The sequence below is a fragment of the Carica papaya genome, chromosome 9, assembly GCF_054855325.1.
Source record: "Carica papaya isolate Zhongbai chromosome 9, ASM5485532v1, whole genome shotgun sequence".
Lineage (NCBI taxonomy): Eukaryota > Viridiplantae > Streptophyta > Magnoliopsida > Brassicales > Caricaceae > Carica > Carica papaya.
Genome location: NC_142317.1, coordinates 2847848 through 2870558, shown reverse-complemented (window position 1 = coordinate 2870558; position 22711 = coordinate 2847848). Strand labels below are relative to the sequence as shown.

Sequence of the window (22711 nt, the reverse complement as noted above, 5' to 3'; positions counted from 1 at the left end):
AATTGATTTTTTTATTAATCTTATTATTCATTAATGTAAATAAATAGGTAAGTTACTGTTTATTTTATCTATTTGTTTTATTACAACTTTGATATTTTAGTAATTAATATTTTTTTATTATTTTATATAAAATTAAATCGGAAAATATTAAACTTCACCGATCACAAAATAGATTGCGGATTAAACTGCAACAAAGTTACTTAAAATATAACTAAGACATAATTTCTAGGAAAAACAGTGGTTAAAGACAAAAAAAAAAGTTAATACGAAAGTCAATTAGTGAGCATTAAAATAAATAATTAAGTAAATAAAGAAAGAAAGTGGGTTATAGTAATTAAATTAGATTAATGTTCCTAAATTTATTATATTTTTTTAATAAAAAATATTATGTAGGAATTAAAATTTTTTAGGTGAAATATAATTAAAAAAATAATATAATATTTATTTTTTGTTAAAAAAAAAATTAATAAACGAAATGGGACTCTCAAAGTTCAATAGTGATTTATTTGCTGATATCATATTAAATTTTTTAAATAAATATTTATATCTACCAATATTAATTTAATTAATATTTTAATAAAGAAATAACACAATCAATTTTTTTTTTTAATGAGAATATACACGAAATATATAAGGTGATTCGAGATCAGAAATTGATAGAAAATAATAAAATTATTAATTATTTAGTTAAAAAAACGATTAATATATCTAATTATTTTGAAGATCCATACTTTTACAAGTATCAAAATTTATATTTCCTAATAAATTCTTAATAAATTTATATTTCACATTTAAGGAATTAGTATTTTATTATTAATTTTTCTAAAAAACTATACATTGAATATTATGTTCTGCGGATGACAACATGCTCAGTGTCTCAAATTTTCTTAATAAATTTCATAATATTCACTCGGATATGTAGTAAAATATACATAGCTAAATAATTTCTCTTGAAGCAATAAAATAATAAATAATAAAATTCTCAAAAATTAAGACAGAGATAAAAGCTGGCACCAACGTTATATTTTTCCTTCCATAATTAAAAAATATAATGTAACATTTCTAATTCCTCTTTCCTTTTTTTGGAAAAACTATACTGAGTTGTTCTCATACATTTATTTCTTTCCTGTTCAGTTCTTTACTTTCCATTTACATCTGCTTCTTTAAATGATATATACATGTGTATATATGTTATATGTTTCTCTGTGAACTCTTCATGTCAGAGTGAGTGGGAAGAAGGAAAAGAAGAAAGAAGAAAGAAGAAATGGTGAGAGGTGAAGTAATAGTCGTGTGGTTAGGATTAATTGGGATGTTATTTGGTGCGACCAGGTGTAGACCTGATTATGGGGATGCACTTTCTAAGAGCATCTTGTTCTTTGAAGGCCAGAGATCAGGAAAGCTAACCAATCAGAGGATGAGTTGGAGAAAGGATTCTGCTCTTCGTGATGGGTCCGATATCGGTGTAAGTAATTGATTGAATTATTTTCCGTTAAATCTTATTTTTAATTAATCAATTATTTAATACTATAGTTAAGATAAAAACCATTTCTGTGAATAATATATAATATTATAATTATAAAATATTTTAACGTTCCAGAAACTATAACCAAAAATAAGAAGTGATGATGAATGTATATATATACTCACTCACTTGACCCTAAAATAAGAAGTGAGAAGACCCATTTATCGAAAGTTTCATTCACATTAATCATTTAAATGCATATTAATTTGCCTGCAAATTTAACATGTATAATTTCAGATGGATTTAGTAGGTGGTTACTATGATGCTGGTGATAACGTAAAGTTCACTTTTCCAATGGCATTCACTACAACAGTCTTAGCGTGGAGTATCACAGAATTTGGACAATTAATGGGCGATCAAGACCTTCAACATGCCCATGAGGCTCTCCGGTGGGGCACCGATTTCCTTCTCAAGGCTACAAGCACATCCGGCACAGTCGTAGCCGTAGTTGGTAACCCCATTTCCGATCACAACTGTTGGGAAAGGCCCGAAGACATGGACACTCTTAGAACTTCTTATGTCGTTAACACAACTCACCCGGGATCTGAAGTTTCGGCAGAAATTGCCGCTGCACTTGCTGCCTCTTCTTTGGTTTTCCAATCTGCTGATGCTAAATACTCGGCAACTCTTCTTGATAGAGCAAAAGAAGTCTTTAAATTTGCAGATAGTTACAAGGGATCTTATAATTCAAGTGTTGGAGCAGGTGCATGCCCATTTTACTGCGATTTCAATGGTTACGAGGTAAAAATTTAGAAATAAATTTACAAAATTATTGTTATGTTATTTTTAAAGATTCACAGTATAAATATAAATTACAGGATGAACTGATATGGGGAGCGGCATGGCTATATAAGGTGACGAAATTAGAATACTACTGGAAATATGTTAATGACAATATACCGAATTTTGAAAAGAGTATCTCCCAAGATTATTTGGTGGGTGGTTTCTTAGAATTTGGATGGGATGCAAAGCATGCTGGCATTGCTGTGCTCTTTTCCCAGGTATTGTTTCCAGTTAATTACTCTTAATTAGTTTAAATATTCTGGGTTATTGTCTTAATCATAATATAATTAATTGGATAAACTAATCAAAATTTGATTAATTAATTCGTTCTATATTTGTAGCTGGCGATGGACTCCGGTAATTCAAGTCCTTTTATTCGGTATGCAGACCAGTTTGTGTGTTCTGTGTTGCCCAACTCACCCACAAAATCAGTCACATATTCAAAGGGTTAGTGTTTATATTATATATTAAGTAAAAAGATATTTATGGGATTTAATTAATTTTTTTAAATGAATAAATTTGAAATTAAAAAAAAATATATATATATATATATATATATATGTATAGGTGGGCTTCTGTTCAAACCAGGATCAAGCAATTTGCAACATGCAACATCTTTGTCATTTCTTATCATGGTTTATGCTGGCTACTTGAAAGATAGAGTGGTTCAATGTGGTGGTCTTAAAGCTTCTCCCTCCGACCTTAGAGAATTTGCAAGAACCCAGGTTAATTAATGATTTTGATTTTAATTTTAATTTTAATTACAATTAATTAGTTCCATAATTGCTAATTACACAAATACTAATTAATTATGCAGGTGGATTATGTATTGGGGAGCAACCCAATGGGAATGTCATACATGGTTGGTTATAGCAACAAGTTTCCTCAGAGAATCCATCACAGAGGATCTTCCCTACCCAGTGTGGATCAACATCCCAAACCCATAAAATGCCATGATGGAACACCTTATTTTGAATCCCAAAACCCTAATCCCAATATACTAACCGGGGCGATTGTCGGAGGACCCGATATCAACGATCAGTACAAAGATAGTCGGGTCAATGTCTCTCAATCGGAGCCTACCACTTACATCAATGCTCCTTTTGTTGGAGTCTTAGCATACTTCAAAGCTTCAAAATAAATTTCTCAATTTTACTTCAAATGAATACGTAAAACTTAATTAAAGCACCGATTTTTCACGACACATTTTTCCTCTTCATCTTTCTATTTATGTGCTTCAATCTATATAAAAAAATTAACAAAACAGTAATTTTTTTAATTATATATTATGATCGTTACAACTATGTTTAAATCAAATATCAAATCTGATAAGACAAAATAATTTTGTTCCATATTTGAATAGAAATTTGATGTGGGGTGCCATGCAACAAACACTGTACTAAATTTGCATGTGATCTATCCCTAACCCATGTTCTTTGTTTGGATTTTCCAACTTTTTTCCTTAATTGGAGGATCTCCGTACCCTAATTTTCCTCCTTTAAACTAAATTAAGTTGCCCATACTTATCATCGTATTTAATAAATATATTAACTTAATATCATTACATATATGTATAATTTTTTTACAAACTAAATAAAAAAGCTGAGTAACATTAAAAATTGATATATATATATATATATGTAATATCATCAACTGGAATTATCACACACACGCCTTGCACACGAGGGAAATTAACTATTGACGTAAACTGGTAAATTTTGATAGCCAATTTTACCATTTACCATGATGGTAAAATTTGATTAATTAACCACTAAGAGAAGCGAATCTGTTGATCAACGCCAAGGCATTGCTGGTCAAGTGAGCAATATTCACAATCCTCCCTCTCACTTCAACCTTCATCTTACCGTTCATGGCGTTCCCTTGAAATCCATCCGTACACGTGCTCTCATCGGTCAAAGCAGCGCTAACCCAAGTCTGCACATCGTTGACCATGAGTCCAAAATTTGTAGACGACGACCGTGATCTTCCCATTTGACCCATCTCTTCAATAGACTTTCTGAGCTCATCGACCGCGTCGCTCAGCTCCTCCACGCAGTCGGTCATGGCGGCCACCTCTCTGGGTCTCAGGCCGTGGGTTTTCGACAGGCGGAGCATGGCGAGGGAGGTGGACTTGGCGGTGGCGAGGGTGACGTTGAGGGCTGCATGAGCGAGAAGTTTAGGGCTTGTTTGGATTAAGCTTGCGTGGGTGGAGAGGGAACTGAAACAGAGGGTGGGATAAGTAGTTGCTCGGCAAGATGTTCTGATGAACTCAACGCTTGAGTGGGCTGTGATGTGTGATCTTCTGGCGGCTGAGATGGTGCTTGTTTGGCAAGTGAAGGCAAGTATGATGATGAGAAAAAGTTTCATGTGCGGAAGCTTATGATGGTTTGAAGAAAAAGCTGCTTCCATGGTTGGGAAAGAATGAGCTTTAGCTTATAAACTTTAAACTGTAATTGATGATTAGCCCAAGAGGTATTAGCTTAAAGTGATGAAATTATAAGTTCTTTAAGGGGAGGCTTAGCTTTTATAGAATGAAAGATGGTATGCTTACCCTATTTATGAATCACGTGAATATGATTGCGTACATGTACCAAGTTACTATACCCTATCTAGTAATTAAATTTTGTATATTATATTTAAGAATTATACGTTCAAAATGTATTAAAATTATAAAATTTACTATTTTATTAAAATATTATAAATTAGTTATGATAATTTTATAATATTTAATTTAATAATATTTATATCATATCGCATTAATATTAATGTTTAAGTTTAGATTCATTTCAACAAAGAATGTTATATAATTTTTTAATAGGAACTTTTTATAAAAATTGATGGGAAGAAGTACAGTTTGTTATATGAATTATAACGGAAAAAAAAGAAAAAGATTAATTTTTCAAAGCATTTTTTTTAATTTTAAATTATAAACTAGTATTAATTTAAATTAAATGGATTTACTTTCAATAAAAACAGTTTAATTATGAGCTAATTTGATTGAATAAACTCATAATCACATTTATGTAGTGAGAAAAAGAAGTTTGATTTTTACTTATTTTTAGAATTACAAATTTTTTTCTAAAAAAAGAAAACTATCTTTTTCTAAGCAAATTGACAGAATTAAAGACACAAATATCAATTCTTTAATATATATATATATATATATATATGTATAGAATTCCAATAATTAAAAAATTATTTTAAAAAAAAAGAAAAGAAAATTAAAGAAAAGAAAGTGAGGGTGATAGTGAATGAGACAAAGACAATGTATGTAGCCGAAATTTATGTATTTGGGCGGCTCAATAATTTTGAATAAAATTAAAATTAACAAATTTAAATAAAACTAAATACATATTTAATATATTCACATGATGATCAATTTCAAAAAGTATATATATATATATATATGTGTGTGTGTGTATATTTTTTTAAAAGCAAAAATATTTTTTTAAAAAAGCATTTAACAAACCTACTTATACATTTAATATATATTAAAAGCAAATTTTAATTTTAATTTTAGTTTCACCAGAAAATATCTCAATTTGTTTTTTAATTTAATTACAAAATAGTTTAACGCTTAGAAACTGTAGCAAAAAATTGCAACCAAACAGCTTCTTAATCATTTTAAAACATGGATATGGTTGTTGTCTTTCCAAAACCAGTTCTTTCGGCCGTACTTCTTTCCGATATATCTATATATATACATACACACACACACATATATATTCGTATGTATATCGCATTGCAGAGTGGATTATGTCGGTAGCACGCCAAAACCCAATTGTGTATAGATATTTTTGGAGAGGAAAATATCTAAATATATATATATATATATATATATCTATGTACATACATACATATAGTGTGTGTGTGTGTGTGTGTGTATATAGACAAATAATTGGGCTTTTCTGAAAAAGGAAAAAATAAAAGATGTAGGCCCGTGCCATGTGTTCTCTCAAATTGCAGATCAAGTGGGAGATGAGAGAATTAACAAGTGATCTTCAAGCATATTTTTTGTTTTTGTACTCGAGTTCCATCACCATCTCCACTTGCCTCGTTGTCGCCATTTAATTCTTAGCTAGATAAAACTTACCCTAGTTTCTGCTTTTCTAATGCCATACACCCATTTAAGTTACACACATGCTTTCGTTTCACCCATATAATATAATATATATATATATATATATATTAAAAGTAAGGTCCTTTGGCTTCTCATCTTCCAAAAGATACAAGAATCTTTTGGCTTCTCTACTTGAAACGATTTTCTTTCATATCCCCAAATGTCTGCAGCTATTACGCCCGTGAATTACACACACACATATATATATATACGTTTCTCTCTCTCTCCTCTCTCTCTCTCTCTCTCTCTTTCTCTCTCTCTCTCTCTATATATATATATGCGCATGTGCAGCATGCTCAAATGTCAAAGGGTTTATGTGTAAAGCCCAGTTTACCAGAGCCCACGGGTAATGAAATAATGGCTCACGAAATCAAAATGAAGGCGTGTATAACATGTGTGTGTGTGTGTATGGATGTATTAGATTTTAAATAGGTGTTCAGTGTGTGCGTAAAAGGTGTATGTGCACCATGTTTTTAGTTGAAATATAAGTATCTCGGCAAAAGAACCCTATGAAAATTTCTCTTTGGCTGCTCTCGCTCTCTCCAAATCTCTCTCATAGTCGCTCACATTCTTACTTTGTTCCTCCATTTTGCTACGGATCTTTGCAGGTAAGAACCGAAGGAGATCTGAAAAGGATTTTATTGTGTTAAAAGTTCAACCTTTTATATATAAATAGCAATTACATAAACAAATCAAAAAATAATTACTCGGTTTCAAATTCAATCAAAAAAATTACATAAATAAAATAATATAATTAATTTAATTTTATTGCATAAAATTAAGAACACTCGAAACACTCTTTTATAAAAAGACACGATTCTTTGTAAATTTATTAGGAAGAAATTTTTTATAAAAAATTATGACTTTTGATGAGTATATAAAAGAGAAAAAATTATCTATGTTTAACAAGAAAAAAAATAACACCCAGAAAATAATAAACTATCATTTTTTCTCTCTCATAGAGTAAAACTATAACCAGATTTGAGTTTTATGATGTGAAAATTATTCGAAACTCTAGTAGCATTTAAGAAAAGACAGAGACAGTTAGAACATCAATAATTAATTATCGTTCTCCGTAGGTACAAAAAAAAATATTTTGTTCTCTTACTTCCGCATTAAAATTAATCATAATTTTCTAACAAATTTGTTGTAATATCCATCTAAAAAAAAAGAGAGAGAAGAAATATAAATAAAAAATAAAATTAGAGTTAAGATGTAAATGAAAGAATTTTTCAAAATTAGGGGGCTTTTGGTTTATTTTTGGAACTTATATGAAACAAATAAGAAAAAAAAAGGGTAAAAGTATAAATAAGGGGAAGTGAAAGGGGGAAAAGGAAATTAGAAAATGAATGGTTCTAATCGAACCGTCTAAAAAGATCGAATGGCTGAAATTTAAAAAGAAAAAGGATGGCCCAAATTGAGTAAAAGAGATTCGACCGTTGGGACAAATAGGTATAAAAAGGAAGAGTTCAAGGCTTTTCTTCATTGTGAGGGCAGTCGAAAAAAGAGATAGGGAGAAGATAGAGGAGCAATCAGGGAGAAGGAAGAAAAGGGGGTCGCGCGGGGAAGCCAAGAGAGAAGAAGAAGGTGAGGAAAGGAAGAGGGAGGTCGAAGAAGGAGAAAAAGAAAGAGGAAGAGGAAACGGCTGAGCCGTCGTACGACGACTGAGATTGAGGCAGTTCGGGTTTTTCGAGCATCCCACCTGAGATAGGTGCATTCATTTTCTTCTTTCGATTTGTGTTTTTAATTAAACGAGTGTTCGTGTGTGTGTGTGTATGCAGGTTTGAGAGCTAGGGAATTGCAGGGTGACCAAGAGGAGGCAACCCGGAGCTAAGCCGAGGCCAAATAGCCCCACGCCGGAAAAGTAAAGCTTTTTCATATTTTTAGTGGCTGTTGAGCGGCAATAGAGTGGGGACGGTGTCGGGCTGGCCACTCAGGCTCGGACAGGCCACCTACCCACACAGGAACTAAGGAGGTCTCCTCAAGAATGGGGAAAGTCGACCCATTCAGGAAGCTGAAGGGTCTCCCCCAAGCGTGGGAACCCAATTCGCCATTTTAGGTTCTAATTCGTCGTTCGGAAAGCTGAAAAGTCTTCTTCAAGAAATAAAAATTGGATTTGCCATCCAGTAAGCTAAAAAGTCTTTCTCGAAAAATATGAATCCGATTCACCGAATAAAGAGCAAAAAAATTTTTCAGGTACCGATCCTGATAAGTTCGGGCATTCTGTTGGGTGGTCATTGGAACTCATAAATTAATTTAATTAATTTTTAGTATTTCTAAGTATTTTAATTAATTATGTTGTGTGTATAGAAAAATTTAACATTTAAGTATATTCAGAAAGACATGTTAAAAAATAAATATTTTTAAATCTCAACCTTGTTCGAATTTTAAAAAGTGTATTCATTTTATTAAATTATGAATTTTGAAATTTGAACAGACGTTGATACAATTTTTGATAAAAGAAACAGAATCCAAATTATGAACGGTAAATCTAAACAATGAGAATTCTATGAAGAGACGAAACCAGAAAACCAACCCAATAGATTAAGAATTATTTGAATTGAATTATTTGGATGGATGAAATCTAAAATTGAAGAGGAAAATTTTCGATTAAGAAAAAATTGAAAAAGAAAAAGAAATAAAATAAAAATATAAAAATAGAAAGGAAAAAAAATAATTGAGGTTAAAAAATAATCATTTAAATAAACTGAGAATTTTAGAATGAGATGATATGAGTTAATAGGATAGGGACTCTAAATACTTTCTTATTTAGTTTGAATCGAGAAGGGGAGTGTGTGTGTGTGTGATTGAAGTTCAGCAAGCATGATGAACCTGTACATGGATAGAGTTTGAAACCTAGTCCAGACACGGATAAACATTCATGTGAGTGTAGGCCACCTAGCGAATATAGCTGCTGTGACCATTGTGTAATTTATGTGTGTGTTATTGATACAACGAGGGATCTATTTCATCTTTTATCGATAATAAAATAAATGGTATTGTGTGATGAAACCATAGAAATGACCGTTTGATTGTATCTGCAATCTTTTGTGTATGTGTGTAATTATATTTCGAGATTATGAACGATATTCGAGTATATTCGTGATCTTTTGCGTGTGTGATTATGTTTCGAAATGACGATTAATATTCAAGTGCATTTATGACTTTCGAGAGTATGAGAACATATATTTGAAGTTTGTATATGATATTTGAGAGAATTTATTAGATCGATCTGAAACATGTGAAATAGTAAAATTTAAGAACATAAATTTTGCACTGAATTATTTTTATTATTTTTATTTCTTACTGCGTGTTTTGCATGAAATTTTATATGGGATGAGAGAATAAAAAAACTTATTGAATTGGTGAAACTCATTAAATTTCACCTTGATATTTTTCAGAGGATAATGAAGAGTCAGCACCGCTGTTAGACGAGTATAACCTATAAAATTGTTCTTATTTTTATATATTTTGTGCACGTTCGAAAAATTTTATTGTATTCTGTTAGACTCTAAATTCTGACATCATATTTTGTATATATAGTTAACGTACATATCACATATGATGTTAGGTTGTATTATATTTTTTATCAATATATGTATATATTTTATGGGCCCACTGTATAAAATGATTTGAGTAGAAACTGCGACTTATATCCAATATTGAGGCGTAACATTTATTATCTATCTTTTATTATTATTATTATAATAAGGGACGATTTTCTTTACCAATTTAAGTTTATTGAAACACCTTTAATTCTCCAATTATGCATATTTGAAATTATTATTAATAAATAAACTGATTTATCTAATTTAATAACTAATCTGATTTTAATATTATATCACTAAAAATCATAAGTTTTCCTAATATTTAAAAAAAAAAAAAACAAGAAAAAAGAAAACTTGCCCTTCAATAAAGCTCAAATGGATAAAGATTCACCTGCTTTCTATCTAATGCGTGTACTCACTGGCCTCTTGCTTTTCAACTTAAACGCCTAATTAGCTTCATTAATCAAAGAAAAGTCGGAGCTTCGAATTACTAAAATACCCTCAAATACAACGATTGACGTGGCACATATCTATTGGTTGTAATCTCAGGCGATGAAAACGGGCGCAGACAACCATCACGAACCGACTGGAAACATGAAGTTCACTTCCCACGTTAACGCCCCGCGGCACGCAGGATCTAACGCACGCTACAGTCTGTACACGTGAGATGTCGTGAGATCCTGCGTTCATTATTATCCTCTCTGACTTTCCTACACGCCAGATTGTGATCGTCAAACACGCGACACGTGTCCGAATTTCATAGGCTAGGCACGTGGCTTGCCATAGGCCTTCATCTTATCAAATTTTTACGAATTTCACGAACTTTTAAAAATGTGACTATAATGAATTTATTCTAAAAGTATGTTTAATTTGGTTAGATGAATATATCATGGTAATAAAATATTAAATGTTCGTGAAATTTTTAAGTGGAATGTATTGATCCCATTTCATATAAACTTAATTTTTATTAATTTAGATATATTATCATAAATTTTTAATTAAAATAAATATATATTTTATTTTATTACATAAAAATAAATTAAAAGATGTCTCATTGAATATAATGCTTTCACGTGATGCTATTATCATAATTTCTTGTTCTTATGATGTTATAGTTTACAAGCTACATCCATAATTTCATTCACACTGATAGATAATATTCGATTTAATTATTTATGTTTAAAAAATAGTTTAAAATTAATTAGTACCATTAATTAATTAACTAATTAGATATTCTTACTAAAGAAGTCATTAATTTTTCTTTGGATAGTGTCACCTATATTTATACATTTGTTTCTAACATAAAATTAAACTTAGATATAAAAATTAGGTTGTATTTTTATTTTTGTTTTTATTTAATGATTATTTTTTATTGTATTATAATTAATGTTTATTAATAAATTAAAACATTTATAGAATTGAAAGTGAGAAGGTGAACCAAAATGTCGTCAAATCACTTTTCTCTTTTTTGACAACCGCGGGATTCTGCCTTGGAGAGCGATAACCAACGGAAAACAGCCTTCCGTTAAATATTCCGCTAGAACAACAACGCCTAGGGAGAAATTACGAGTGGGACCCACAAAGCAAACTTCCTTCCACTAATCTCACCCGCGCCGTCTTTCTACAAATTGACTCCAAACATCTGAATCAGCACCTTATATGGTGTTCGACCATGTTAGATGAATTTTCTGCACATAATTTTCACGTAATTTAAAATCTAATAGAATTTGAAATCTTATTAATTTATTTTTGTACAACACGTTGAATCAGATCAGATCAGGAATCATCATGTGCCACTTCACCATACCAGTCTCAGAGCTTGCCTATAAATAACAACCTTCTCTTTAAACCCATCTCGTAGCCCTAAAAAGAAAAACTCTGAGAAATGGAAATGATGAAGAACAGTGTTATTTTCTGCATTGTAATTCTTGTTTCATTCTCGTCATCGGAGATGGCATTAGCTGCGTCAAATTGTACTAATAAGATCCACACCAACTACATCAAGACAGCATGCAATTCAACAACGTACCCATCCCTTTGCCGCAAGTCCCTCTCTTCTTACGCCTCCGCCATTGAATCCAACCCCCTGAAGCTCTGCAACACTGCCCTCTATGTAACCATCAGAACGGCACGGAATGTCTCTTCATTGGTGACCAAGCTCGCCAAAGAAAAAGGACTCAGCCCCACAGAGATTGGCATCATCACCGACTGCGTTGAGAATATCGGCGACTCCATCGACGAGCTCAATCAGTCTCTCGCTGAAACCAACTACTTAGGCGGTCCCGACACGGAGCTCCACTTGGCTAACATGAAGACATGGGTTAGCGCGGCATTGACGGACGAAGACACCTGCACCGATGGGTTCGATGGCCGGAAGGTGAGCTCGTCGGTCAAGAAGAAAATCAGGAAGTCTGTGTTGAATCTTGCTAAGATGACAAGCAATGCTTTGGCTCTCCTCAATTATCTACGTTATTGAAAGTTGACGGAAGGAATCATATTATTGTTTCTAATATAAAATTAGATCAATCTATTTAATGGTTTCCTTGTAATTTCCCGTACAGGCTTTCATTAATTATTAGCAAGTTATATAAGGAAAAAAAATACGATTTTTACTAAAATGGTGCATGGTACTATAACTTGGAACTCATATATATATATATATATATGTATATATTTATGTTTAGCCTACTTTCCTGCTGAAGAAAATTTGGGAGTTAATCTTCCAGAAAGGTGGAGATATATAGACTTCTATATGTATAATGTATTTTGCAAGATCATGAAGGAAAAACACTACGTATATATAAGTGTGCTTATACTATCTTTTCAATGGTGCATATCTCTATATATTGTAATATTATGTGGGAAGTTCCATGTGACGACAGTCATGATAGTAAGCAATGAGTTTCATCTGGTGATCGAGGGTATTGTAATTTAGATTAACCAGGAATATATTATATGATAATAATTATAGCCACATGCAATTATTCATCTTCAGTACATACAATATATACATATATATATGTACTATGGATGGTATAAAAATATAATATTGATCTTTGTGTAGAGGTCCTAACAAGTCAAAGCATGACATCAACTAAAAAGCTCATTAATTTGATTAATTAAGTAAATTTTTTTCAGTGGGAACAATTTGAGAAGAGAGATTGCTGGTACGGAGAGATCCACTTACAAAGTGTTTTGATTTTCAAAACAAAAAATGATATTTAAAAATAAAAACATTAAATAAAGTTAAAAAAAAAATAATTAATTTTTTAAAAAATCCATAAATTTTTCTTTTGATAATAAAATTAATATAATTTTCTGTACATTTGTTCTTAAAAAATATGTCTAGTCAATGGAATTTCTAGGGTGAATCAATATTCTTCCAAGATGAAAACTAAAACCAACATGGGCAAAGAGAAAAAAAATATATATATATAAGATTGCTTTAGAAAATGGATTATTAAGACTAATTTCGATTATTAATTCTTTTAATAATTTAATTTAAAACCTGAAATTATTGGGAACACAATGTATTATAGGTATGATAATAACAGCTAGTTGGAGAAATTAAATAGGCATCTGTATTTTGGTCCCCGAAAGCATAACCATTTGAGCTGTAGCGACGTCGTATTGTTATTATTATTATTATTTATTTTCATGGGGGGTAATTACTTATAAATTTTTCTTAAAAGAAAAAAGATGAGGTGGGCCATTAATGAAAAAACCCAACAGATAATACGAACCCATCTTCCCAAATTGTCAACGAAACGCATGTGACTTTTATGGCTCCACCTCCGACTTCCACTACACTCCATGTGACTTATAATTCTAAGTGGTATTTTACTTGTCATCCTCCTTCTTATCACTAATTTTTCTAATTTTCTAAATTTGTTGTTTTAATTTTTTTTTATAAAAAAATATTAAATTTTTTTTTAACTCATTAGAATTACTATAATTAAAATAATCTAACTCTTATGTATTTAAGAATATACTTGAGTTCGTGTATAAAATGCTAACTAAAAATCTAACCTAATTATGAATGTATTTGTTGTAGTAAAGATGAGACACAACATAAGTAACTGTTCCTTTTTAATATCATCCAACTGGTCCCCATATCAATTTTGTCTTCACCCCAGGCTGCATCTGCTGGCCTCAATCATGGCGAATTTCCAGGTAAATCAAATCAAATCAAAATCTATAGAAGAGATATTGCTTTAATCCCTGCAAATTTGCGATGTAGCAGAACGTACAAACAGAGAAGAAGAAGAAGATGAAGATGATGAAGAAGAAGAAGAAGAAGAAGAAGAAGAAAGCTTCTGTATTCCTTTTCATTGAAAATCTTTCACTACAAACCATATACATAACAAAAGCATACAAACCAACTCTCACGGAAATTAACGTATCACTCATGCACCCATCTGAACATTCAACAGTAGAGATTCATGTATCGACCAGTGAGCCGACTCAGTGAGTTGCGGCGAGCTGGTTAACCAGAGCCAAGGCATTGCTAGTGACCTGCGAGACTTTCACAACCTGGGCTCTAATCGAGCTCTTCAATTTCCCATTCAAGGCTCGCCCAGCGAACCCGTCGAAACAGGTATTCTCATCGGTCAGAGCCGCACTGACGTAGGTCTGGACGTTGCTCATGTGGAACAAGAACTCGTCACCCCTGAACCCACTCAAACGCTGCAACTCCTGGGCCGCCTTGCTCAGCCGGTCCACCGTGTCATCCATCTCCTCAACACAGTCCTTAATGGCCTGATACTCCCTCCTCTTGAGTCCCTTGAACTTAGTCATCTTGGACACGAACCCCTTAGCGTACTGCGCCCTGGACAAGCTCACAGATAAAGCAGTCAGGGCCAGGTTCTGCGGACTCTGCTGGATCTTGCTGGAGTACGCCGATAGAGTCTGCAAACACACGGCGGGGAAAGTCGTGGCCTTGCACGACTTCTGAATGTAGCTTGAACTGGGTCTCGAGTAAGCACTGCTTGTGCCGGCGATGTAGAAAATAGATAGCAGAAGCAATAAACTCACAGCTCTCGCCATTGTCGGGTTATACTGATCTTAAATATCAAGATTTTTTTAGGGAAGACTCGATCTGGGTTTTAAGATTGAGAGAGAATCGTGTATTTATAGACGGTGTTGTGCGTATGCGTAGATTGTCAATGGGGTAGTTTAATATAATTAGGTTAATTTATTCGTGGGTCATGTGCAAATTGACATTTACAGGTCGCCATTAATCAAGGCTAAGATTCGGGAGTGTACGATAAAATTTAATCCACTTGACAATGAAATATACTCTTTAATTTTAATATAAAAATTAGTTTAAAAATATTTTTAATCTTAAAGAAAAACCTAATTCTTTACTCTTTTGCTGGCTACCGACATTGTGAATCAAGTTTTTGTCACAGCCGGAAAATGGCGTGTGAAAGAAGAAAAAAATGAGAGCACGGTACGTAGTGGGGTATCCAACGACGTCGGTTTAATTGTGGGTCTATGCCATGTGAATCCAACTAATTTATTATATAAATATATATTTTTTGTACGTAGATTACTGAAAATAAAATATACACAAATAAAGTCGCCATTGGAGACTTCTTTTTACAAAGATTTGCCAAATCGCGACGGTCTCTTTTCTTTGGATTTTACAGTCGATTTCTTCAACACCTCCAAAAGCGGCACTGCACTGGCATCACTTTTTTTTTTTTGTTATATTCGCACACTGCCAACTTTTTTATGTACTTAAAAATATATTATACATAAATGTTAAAATTAAAATATTCTTTTTTTAAAAATACGGTTACCATTTTCTAAAAATTTAAAATTAAAAAAGTAAGCTTACTGACTCTTAAATTGACTTAAAATTTTTTGTTTTCACACGAACTGTTTCCCGTAGGTTTGGTGGCATTGCATTTGAGTCAAAAGTACTTCCTATTCTCGTCAAAAAAGCCAAAATTCCACTTATGTAAACGTGAAAAATTAGGTAATAAAACAAACAACAAAATATATGTGAAAACAAAAAAAGTAAAAATAATAATGATAAAAAAAATTAATACATAAAACATTCACGAATACACCAAAATAAAAAATAAATAAATAACACAAAACTTTTACGTGATTTGATAGTGTGCTTATATTTACGGGTGAGACCAATAAAATTTTTTTTCATTAATAAATTTATTTATACATCAAATATTTCTAAAGATAAATATAATATATTTTAAAAATATCTATTATGATAAATATAAATTATTTTCGTAATATAAATAAATATGATTAAAATTTAAATCAAATCAACATAAACTTATAATTGATATATGTGAAAGCTTCAAAGAGACCAAAGCAAAATCAATCAATTTTTACCCTACCCAAAAAGGTGCAAAGTTATGGTAACAACATTTAATTTGGACCCAAAAAGTTGGAGACATCAAATTCTACCCAACAAACTAAATTAATCAATTATTATTATTATTTTTTTCCAAATTGTACCAAATAATCTATTGACCTATTGATTTATTTTTATTTTAAATTCATCGTGATAAACGTGAATTATGAATTTTTTAAAAGTAAAAAATTTACATTTTAATTGTTAATTCATTTATTGCATACATATTTGACCTAACTTTCTAAAGTTGTCGACATTGAAGTTGAATTTTACGTTTTAAAACGTTCAATTTGCTAATTGCTTTTGTACCCACCTGACCTTATCGCATAATAAGAGATTTTGCTTCTTTTTTACTAAGAATTTAAGTTTAATTTTTATTTAATATTAGATTATGATCTTAAATTAAAATTATATAACATAGTATGTGTAACATCCACCTAAAGAAAGAAAAAAATGTAAATAAAAATAATAATAAAATTGGAGTTTGATGTAAATAAAATAAATTTTCAAATTTAGTGGGGGTTATATTGATTTCAAGGGTATAAATAAAAGTAGTTAATAAAAATAAGATAAAAATATAAATAAGAAAAAATAGAAAGGGTAAAGAAAATCATAAAAAATAGACGGTCCAGATCGGACTATTTGAGAAGATCAGATAGATGATATTTAAAAGAGAATGGACAATCCATATCGAATCAGGAATATCAAACAGTAAAAATAAAAATGGTAAAAGTAAAAATTACTCTTTGTATAAAGCGTCGAGGCTTGACACTATTAAAAAATATTGATGAACATGTATATACAAATTTTAAATTATATATATAGATGAAAATATAGTATAATGTTTTAGACGATTAAATACATTTTTTATAAATATCTATTATATTTTTAATGCATTGATGTCACTCACGTCGTTTGGGTAGTGCAACGTAGACCGACAAATTTAAATTATTAAAGAAAATTTAAATATTTTGAAATAAAATACAAAGGAAATTCATGGAATCCGACTGCGGATGAGGTGTAAGAAATTCGAAATTAATAATTGAAACCATACAGAACAAAACATAAAATAGGTTTAATTGCGTAATTAAAAACATAATTTTTAATAAATTTTTTTAATTAATATATATATATATACATTAATTATAATACAATATAATATTTAAAAAATAATATACAGGACTACACTCTAATTTATTATCATAATCTTTTTATAAAAATTAATTGTTAACATCATAATCAGGTGCTTTGGCATTGAAAATATTTATTAGGTGCTTAAATATAAGTGAGTTGGAGCTCTAAATATTTTATACATATTATTGGTAAATTTTATATCTTATTACTATATTTTTTCAAAAAAATAAAATATTAAAATTTCAGATTTAAAATATAATAATCTTTTTTATTCTTTTAAATATTATATATATTTATATGTAATATGATCTATCGTTTCTCTAAAGGGTATCTAATCTGCCCACAATTTGAGGTCAAACGTCAACACTGTTCAGTGTGGCTCCAGAGAGGGGGTCAAATTTTCCAACTTAGACCCAAATTTAGACAATGATGCGCATGTTCTTTTGAATTAATAAGCACTAAATTCTGGTGTTATTAAATATAAGTACTAATAATTGTTTAACTTAGTATTTATTTATTTATTCTAAAAAGCCGAAACGTTTCGAACCATCTGTCTGAAATTTTTTGTTACGTTTAATTAGAACTGACTGGTTGTAAAAGATTGGCTTCAACATTTTAAATGCGTTACATTCCCTTAAGGCCAAAATTTTCACGACCTTAGACGCTCAGTATTCAAGATATGTAACAGCCCAGCTCTCTTTTAAACCCAAAACATTGGGCCCACAAGGCCTTCTCCAGCTTTCCATAAAACGATGCCGTTTCAAGCTCCAGTTTCATTCTGCATCGCTTTGTTAAAAAAAAAAAAAAAGAGAGATGGGACGGCGAGATGACTCGTGAATGACCCTCTCGCAAGCTGCCGATGCAGAAATGGGAAAGAATCGAGCGAAGAAGAGAGCAGAAGGGAGAAGCCGATGGAGTGGCGTAAAATCGAGAAATTGAGAGATTTATTAAGTCGAAAATGGCAAGGGCAGAAATCAAGGATGTTCTGCTAGGGATTTGACTGAAAGAAGAAAGGAAGCGGCGTTTTCCGAGGAGACTGGCCGGATGAATGAGAGGACTTAAAATACTCTTCATACAATGAGGGTCGATTAGAGAGAAGACCGACCGAAGAATAGCTTCGGGTTTACCACAAACGTTCTCGACTTTCTTCCTTTAGGATGCAGAAGCCAAAAACAGAGGGGAAGCTAAAGACTTGAAACTCAGGAGTAAACCAGAGAGAGCTTTTGGATTGGTAGCGAGTGGGCCTTGTGTTCCAAAATCAGAGAGATGTATCTAACTTCCAAGAGAGAGAAAACCCTATAGGGCTTGTATTTTCGTTGTAAACTGATTTCATGTAGGGTTTGTGCTTCCGTAGTGAAGTGATTTTCTGTAATGTAGCAAGAACTGAGGAGCTAGTTTGGCCACCTGATGGTAAAAGAAAAGAATCGTTTATCTTTTATCTTCGGATTAGCATATAAACCTATGTGACGAATGAGGATGATGATTGACTTGTTTTCCTGGGCTTTTCTTAAATCCCTTTTTGAGTGGATGAATTTCTCACATTTCTTGATGAAATCAATTATCTGGCCAAAGCTTAGTTCTCTTTTTTTTTCTTTAATTTTTCATTATATTTTCTTATTACGAGTAGGTAGTATTGATACTTGCAAATGGGATTTCAACTCTTGAACAGCTCGGTAACTGTTTGGCTCAATTTCTACGAGGACATATAATAGTCAGCATATATAGTCGGTTGAGTTTGTACTCGTGTAAAGTTAGGGTTTCTAAAGTGTTTTTGCCCACTGGTGTGTTATTAATCGGTTGGATGCATGATGGAGCAGACAACATTTCCATTCCTCTTCCTTTTCCCTGGAAATGAATGCTTTAAATAGTGAATCTGTCAGTAAGAAATCTTATGTTCCTAGGCATCTATTGATAAGCTGCTGGTATATACGACTGAACAATCTAATTTGTGCTTGACTAGTCACCAGTAAGAAATCTGTTTTTACCTTTCGGGTCATGCACGAGTTTAATAGGGCAGTTTAAATCTACCTAAAACATTCTGGTTATGAATGTTAAAGTGTTAATTAATGAGGATGTGATTTAGGCTTTATATGATTGCCTTGCCCCTGGGTGTTGCTCTACGGACTTTAAGATGTATTAGTATATGTTTGAAAAGAACATGTTTCCAAGATGCTGGTTCTGAATGCTTCAGATAAGGATGCACTAATGTTTGTTCATATGTGATTCTTCTGCTCTTTTAAAGACTGACTATGTTATTGTTAATTCTCTCTTCTTCTTAGGTTTGTGGCAGTTTAGGTATCAAAAGTCAAAATGAAACCCCTTTGAGACAAGAGTTTAGGTGTTTGAAATTTTTGTACCTGGTTTCTTTCTTGGAGATTTTGTAGGTTGCACCAACTTAAAATGCAATGCTGGTTTAGGTTATTCCTTTTGTTAACTTTTGGGTTTCGAATTGACATTTGATTTTTTCTACTAATTCCTTGTTGTTTAATTACACCTTTTGCTAATTGTTGGAAATCTTTGGCCTGATCGGGACTAGCAGATAGAGGATGCAAGAAGTATAGACATGCTTTTATAATCCTTTAAACAAATGAAAGGATAGTTACTGGACCGTCTGATTCTGTTTATATGTCGACAACTTTTAGGATTTATTCTTCAGTTCTGTCCATGTTATTGCAGGATTTAGTGATAAAAAAAGGCACTAGTTGTTTGTTCATTGATTAAATGTTTCCTTTTACCAGTCCATGATATCTCTTAATATTTTACCAGTGCGTTTTTGGTGGTTGATACTAACTCTAATAATAGTTGTGACAATTACTCTTTCTTTTCGATTTCGTTAATTTTTTTAGAATGCCATCGCATTGCCATTGTGACAATATCGAACCTGTTTTGGTAATGCATTTTTTTTCATATTGAATTCAAAAGAAAATAAGATATGGTCATTTTATTTTTGACATATAATTATATCTTGATTGTGTGTTTATACATATATACATATATCTTAAATGATAGCTAAGGTACTTCCTCATCAGATATATTCTGTTTCGATATCTTTGATTGTCTTTCTGCAGTCGAAGCGACAGCCATGACGTCGGGGCTTTTCAGGATTTTCTGTGTCTGAATCACTTGGTTCCAAAAAAAGTCCTCTGAGGCATCGTCTTCTCACTGTAGGCTCGAAAGTAAGCTTCTCGGAGGGGCCCATCTTATACTCAGCCTTGTGTGTCTCAAGAGGTTTTGGACTTAACTTGGTTGATTCTTCTTGATTCTGACATAGACTCAGTTTAACACCTGGGTTTCTCTCATCAACACTGCTTTCAAGAAAAATTGAGTTATTAATGCTCTGCACATTGTTGTTGATGTATGACTTCGTCAACGGCTGTTTGGTTGTTGGGTCTTCAGAACTTCTTCCTTTGAAGCTTCCTTCTCCATCAGTGGTTACATCAGGACTTTCATCTGGGTTAGTCTTATAACCACGATAAATGTGGATTGGAGCTTCCTTTTTTACTGATGCTGGAGCTATCTGCATGAATGCTCCTATGTTTTCACCTGCTAATGTCATTACAGTAGCTGATTTTTCACCCAAAGCCTGGTTTGGTTGTCCTGCTACAAGCTGATTGACAAATTTAGAGACATCTTCCATAATCTCTTTCTGTAGTGGAACTCCTCTTGCATTTGCTATAAGAGGTTTGTGCTGAGCCTTGCTCGTTATGTCTGTTGAAGTCGTAGTTTTCAGTTGATTTGGGTCAGAGCTTGCAGCATTCAATGTCCTTTTCTTTTCTTGAACATCTTGCTTCTCTTGCTGCTTCTTTTGTGCTGCTTGAAATGCTTTACTTGCTGCCTCTCTGATCTTGGTTCCTGAATCTGCCGCTGCTGCAAGAAGATTGGTAATTATTCCTTGACTTGAATCCTTGGGCAATGGAGCCTCGGTCTTTTCTTCTTTCAAGGTTTCCTCTGCAACGAGTGCATTTGTAGTGGCTGTTGTCAGTAAGCCTAATTCTTTTTGTTGCTGTTCTGGTACTTGAGGTTGAGTGGTTGACTCGCTTTGGATTTGATCCTCGGATTTGATGGTGGTCTCTGCTGCAATTTCTGCATTGGATTTAGATTCTTGTGTCAGTTGGGGTGAAACTACTGACTCAGGTCCTTGTTGAGGGGCCGGGATCTGCGGCTGAGATGCATCCTGTATGGTGGATTGAAATTTTGGAATTCTTTTATCTTTTGACAGCTGTGTTGTTTGATCTGATTGCTGGTCTGAAGGTGATAACAAACGAACTGGAGATTGTGGGTGGGAGGTTGTTTCTTCTGCTGGTTGGGTCTTGGAAGCAGTGCGAGGCGGGGATATTGATTGTGTGGATGTTTTAGATGGTGATCGTGTAGGTTTGTTAGACGGTGATCGTGTGAGGGTTGCAGATGACGACTGTGGTTCAGTTGTGTCGCTATTTTGAGTTGTTGCTGGTTGTGGCAACAGTTGCTGAGAGGTGACTTGAGATGGTAATGTTGGGGGCGATAAAGGTTGTGATTGAGCTGTTGTGGGAGGGGGTAATATTTGTCGGGATGTGGTTTGGAGTTCAGTAGGGGTTGGAGAGAGTGATGCTGATTGAGGTTCGGTTTTGTGTTGGGTTGGAGGCTGAGATTCTGATCGAGGCTCTGTCTTAGGTTGGGGCTGAGCCTGTGTTTTGGGTTGGGGTGGAGATTGAGATGCTGGTGGAGGCTCTGATTTAGGCAGGGCTGGAGGTTGAGATGCTGATTGAGGCTGGGTCTTAGGCTCCATTTTTGGACTGGGTGGAGGTTGAGGTGCTGGTTGAGTCTCTGTTTTGGGCTGGGATTGAGGGTCTGTTTTAGGCAGGGGTTGAGGTTGAGATTGGGGGGCAGGGCGCTGTATGGGAGCTCTGCCTGGGGGCCGAGATGGTGGCCTTTGAGCGGAGGAGCCAGTGTTGGACCTCTGAATGGGAACTGTAGTTTCAGGTGATGGGCTAGGGGTTGGTGCTGGACGGGGAGCTGAAACTGCCGATAGCCAGGGGAGCCGTAAGCGGAATATGGATCTGTCCATCTGATATGATTTTTTTTAAGGAAAGAAGTTGATGATTTGGGTGTTAGGATTTGATTATATATACTTTTGCCTTAGATACCTTGGAAAAATTTTGTTCTGACTTTCCTTCTGTGGTGGGTCTGGCATCCAACTTTGGTAACAAAAAATTTTCCTTTGGGTTTAGCCATACAAGAAA

The 22711-nt window shown here is 32.9% G+C and overlaps 5 protein-coding genes across 5 annotated transcripts; 2 read left to right on the top strand and 3 right to left on the bottom strand.

Moving 5' to 3' along the window:
- The first annotated feature begins 1247 nt into the window (after positions 1–1247).
- On the top strand, positions 1248–3742 carry LOC110823070 (endoglucanase 8-like). Its single transcript, XM_022053350.2, has 6 exons — positions 1248–1462; positions 1760–2263; positions 2341–2535; positions 2647–2752; positions 2873–3030; positions 3123–3742. Exons 1-6 carry the CDS (start codon positions 1265–1267, stop codon positions 3444–3446), a joined length of 1485 nt encoding a protein of 494 aa, XP_021909042.2. The 5' UTR covers positions 1248–1264; the 3' UTR covers positions 3447–3742.
- A 170-nt stretch (positions 3743–3912) lies between these two features.
- On the bottom strand, positions 3913–4820 carry LOC110823071 (Plant invertase/pectin methylesterase inhibitor superfamily protein). The gene has a single exon (XM_022053352.2). It carries the CDS (start codon positions 4712–4714, stop codon positions 4070–4072), a length of 645 nt encoding a protein of 214 aa, XP_021909044.1. The 5' UTR covers positions 4715–4820; the 3' UTR covers positions 3913–4069.
- Positions 4821–11813: 6993 nt separating this feature from the next.
- On the top strand, positions 11814–12791 carry LOC110823499 (Plant invertase/pectin methylesterase inhibitor superfamily protein). Its single transcript, XM_022053892.2, has one exon. It carries the CDS (start codon positions 11859–11861, stop codon positions 12447–12449), a length of 591 nt encoding a protein of 196 aa, XP_021909584.2. The 5' UTR covers positions 11814–11858; the 3' UTR covers positions 12450–12791.
- A 1485-nt stretch (positions 12792–14276) lies between these two features.
- LOC110823239 (Plant invertase/pectin methylesterase inhibitor superfamily protein) lies at positions 14277–15100 on the bottom strand. Its single transcript, XM_022053588.2, has one exon. It carries the CDS (start codon positions 15017–15019, stop codon positions 14438–14440), a length of 582 nt encoding a protein of 193 aa, XP_021909280.1. The 5' UTR covers positions 15020–15100; the 3' UTR covers positions 14277–14437.
- A 5306-nt stretch (positions 15101–20406) lies between these two features.
- On the bottom strand, positions 20407–22558 carry LOC110823347 (oxidoreductases, acting on NADH or NADPH). The gene has a single exon (XM_022053708.2). It carries the CDS (start codon positions 22534–22536, stop codon positions 20518–20520), a length of 2019 nt encoding a protein of 672 aa, XP_021909400.2. The 5' UTR covers positions 22537–22558; the 3' UTR covers positions 20407–20517.
- Positions 22559–22711: the final 153 nt, after the last annotated feature.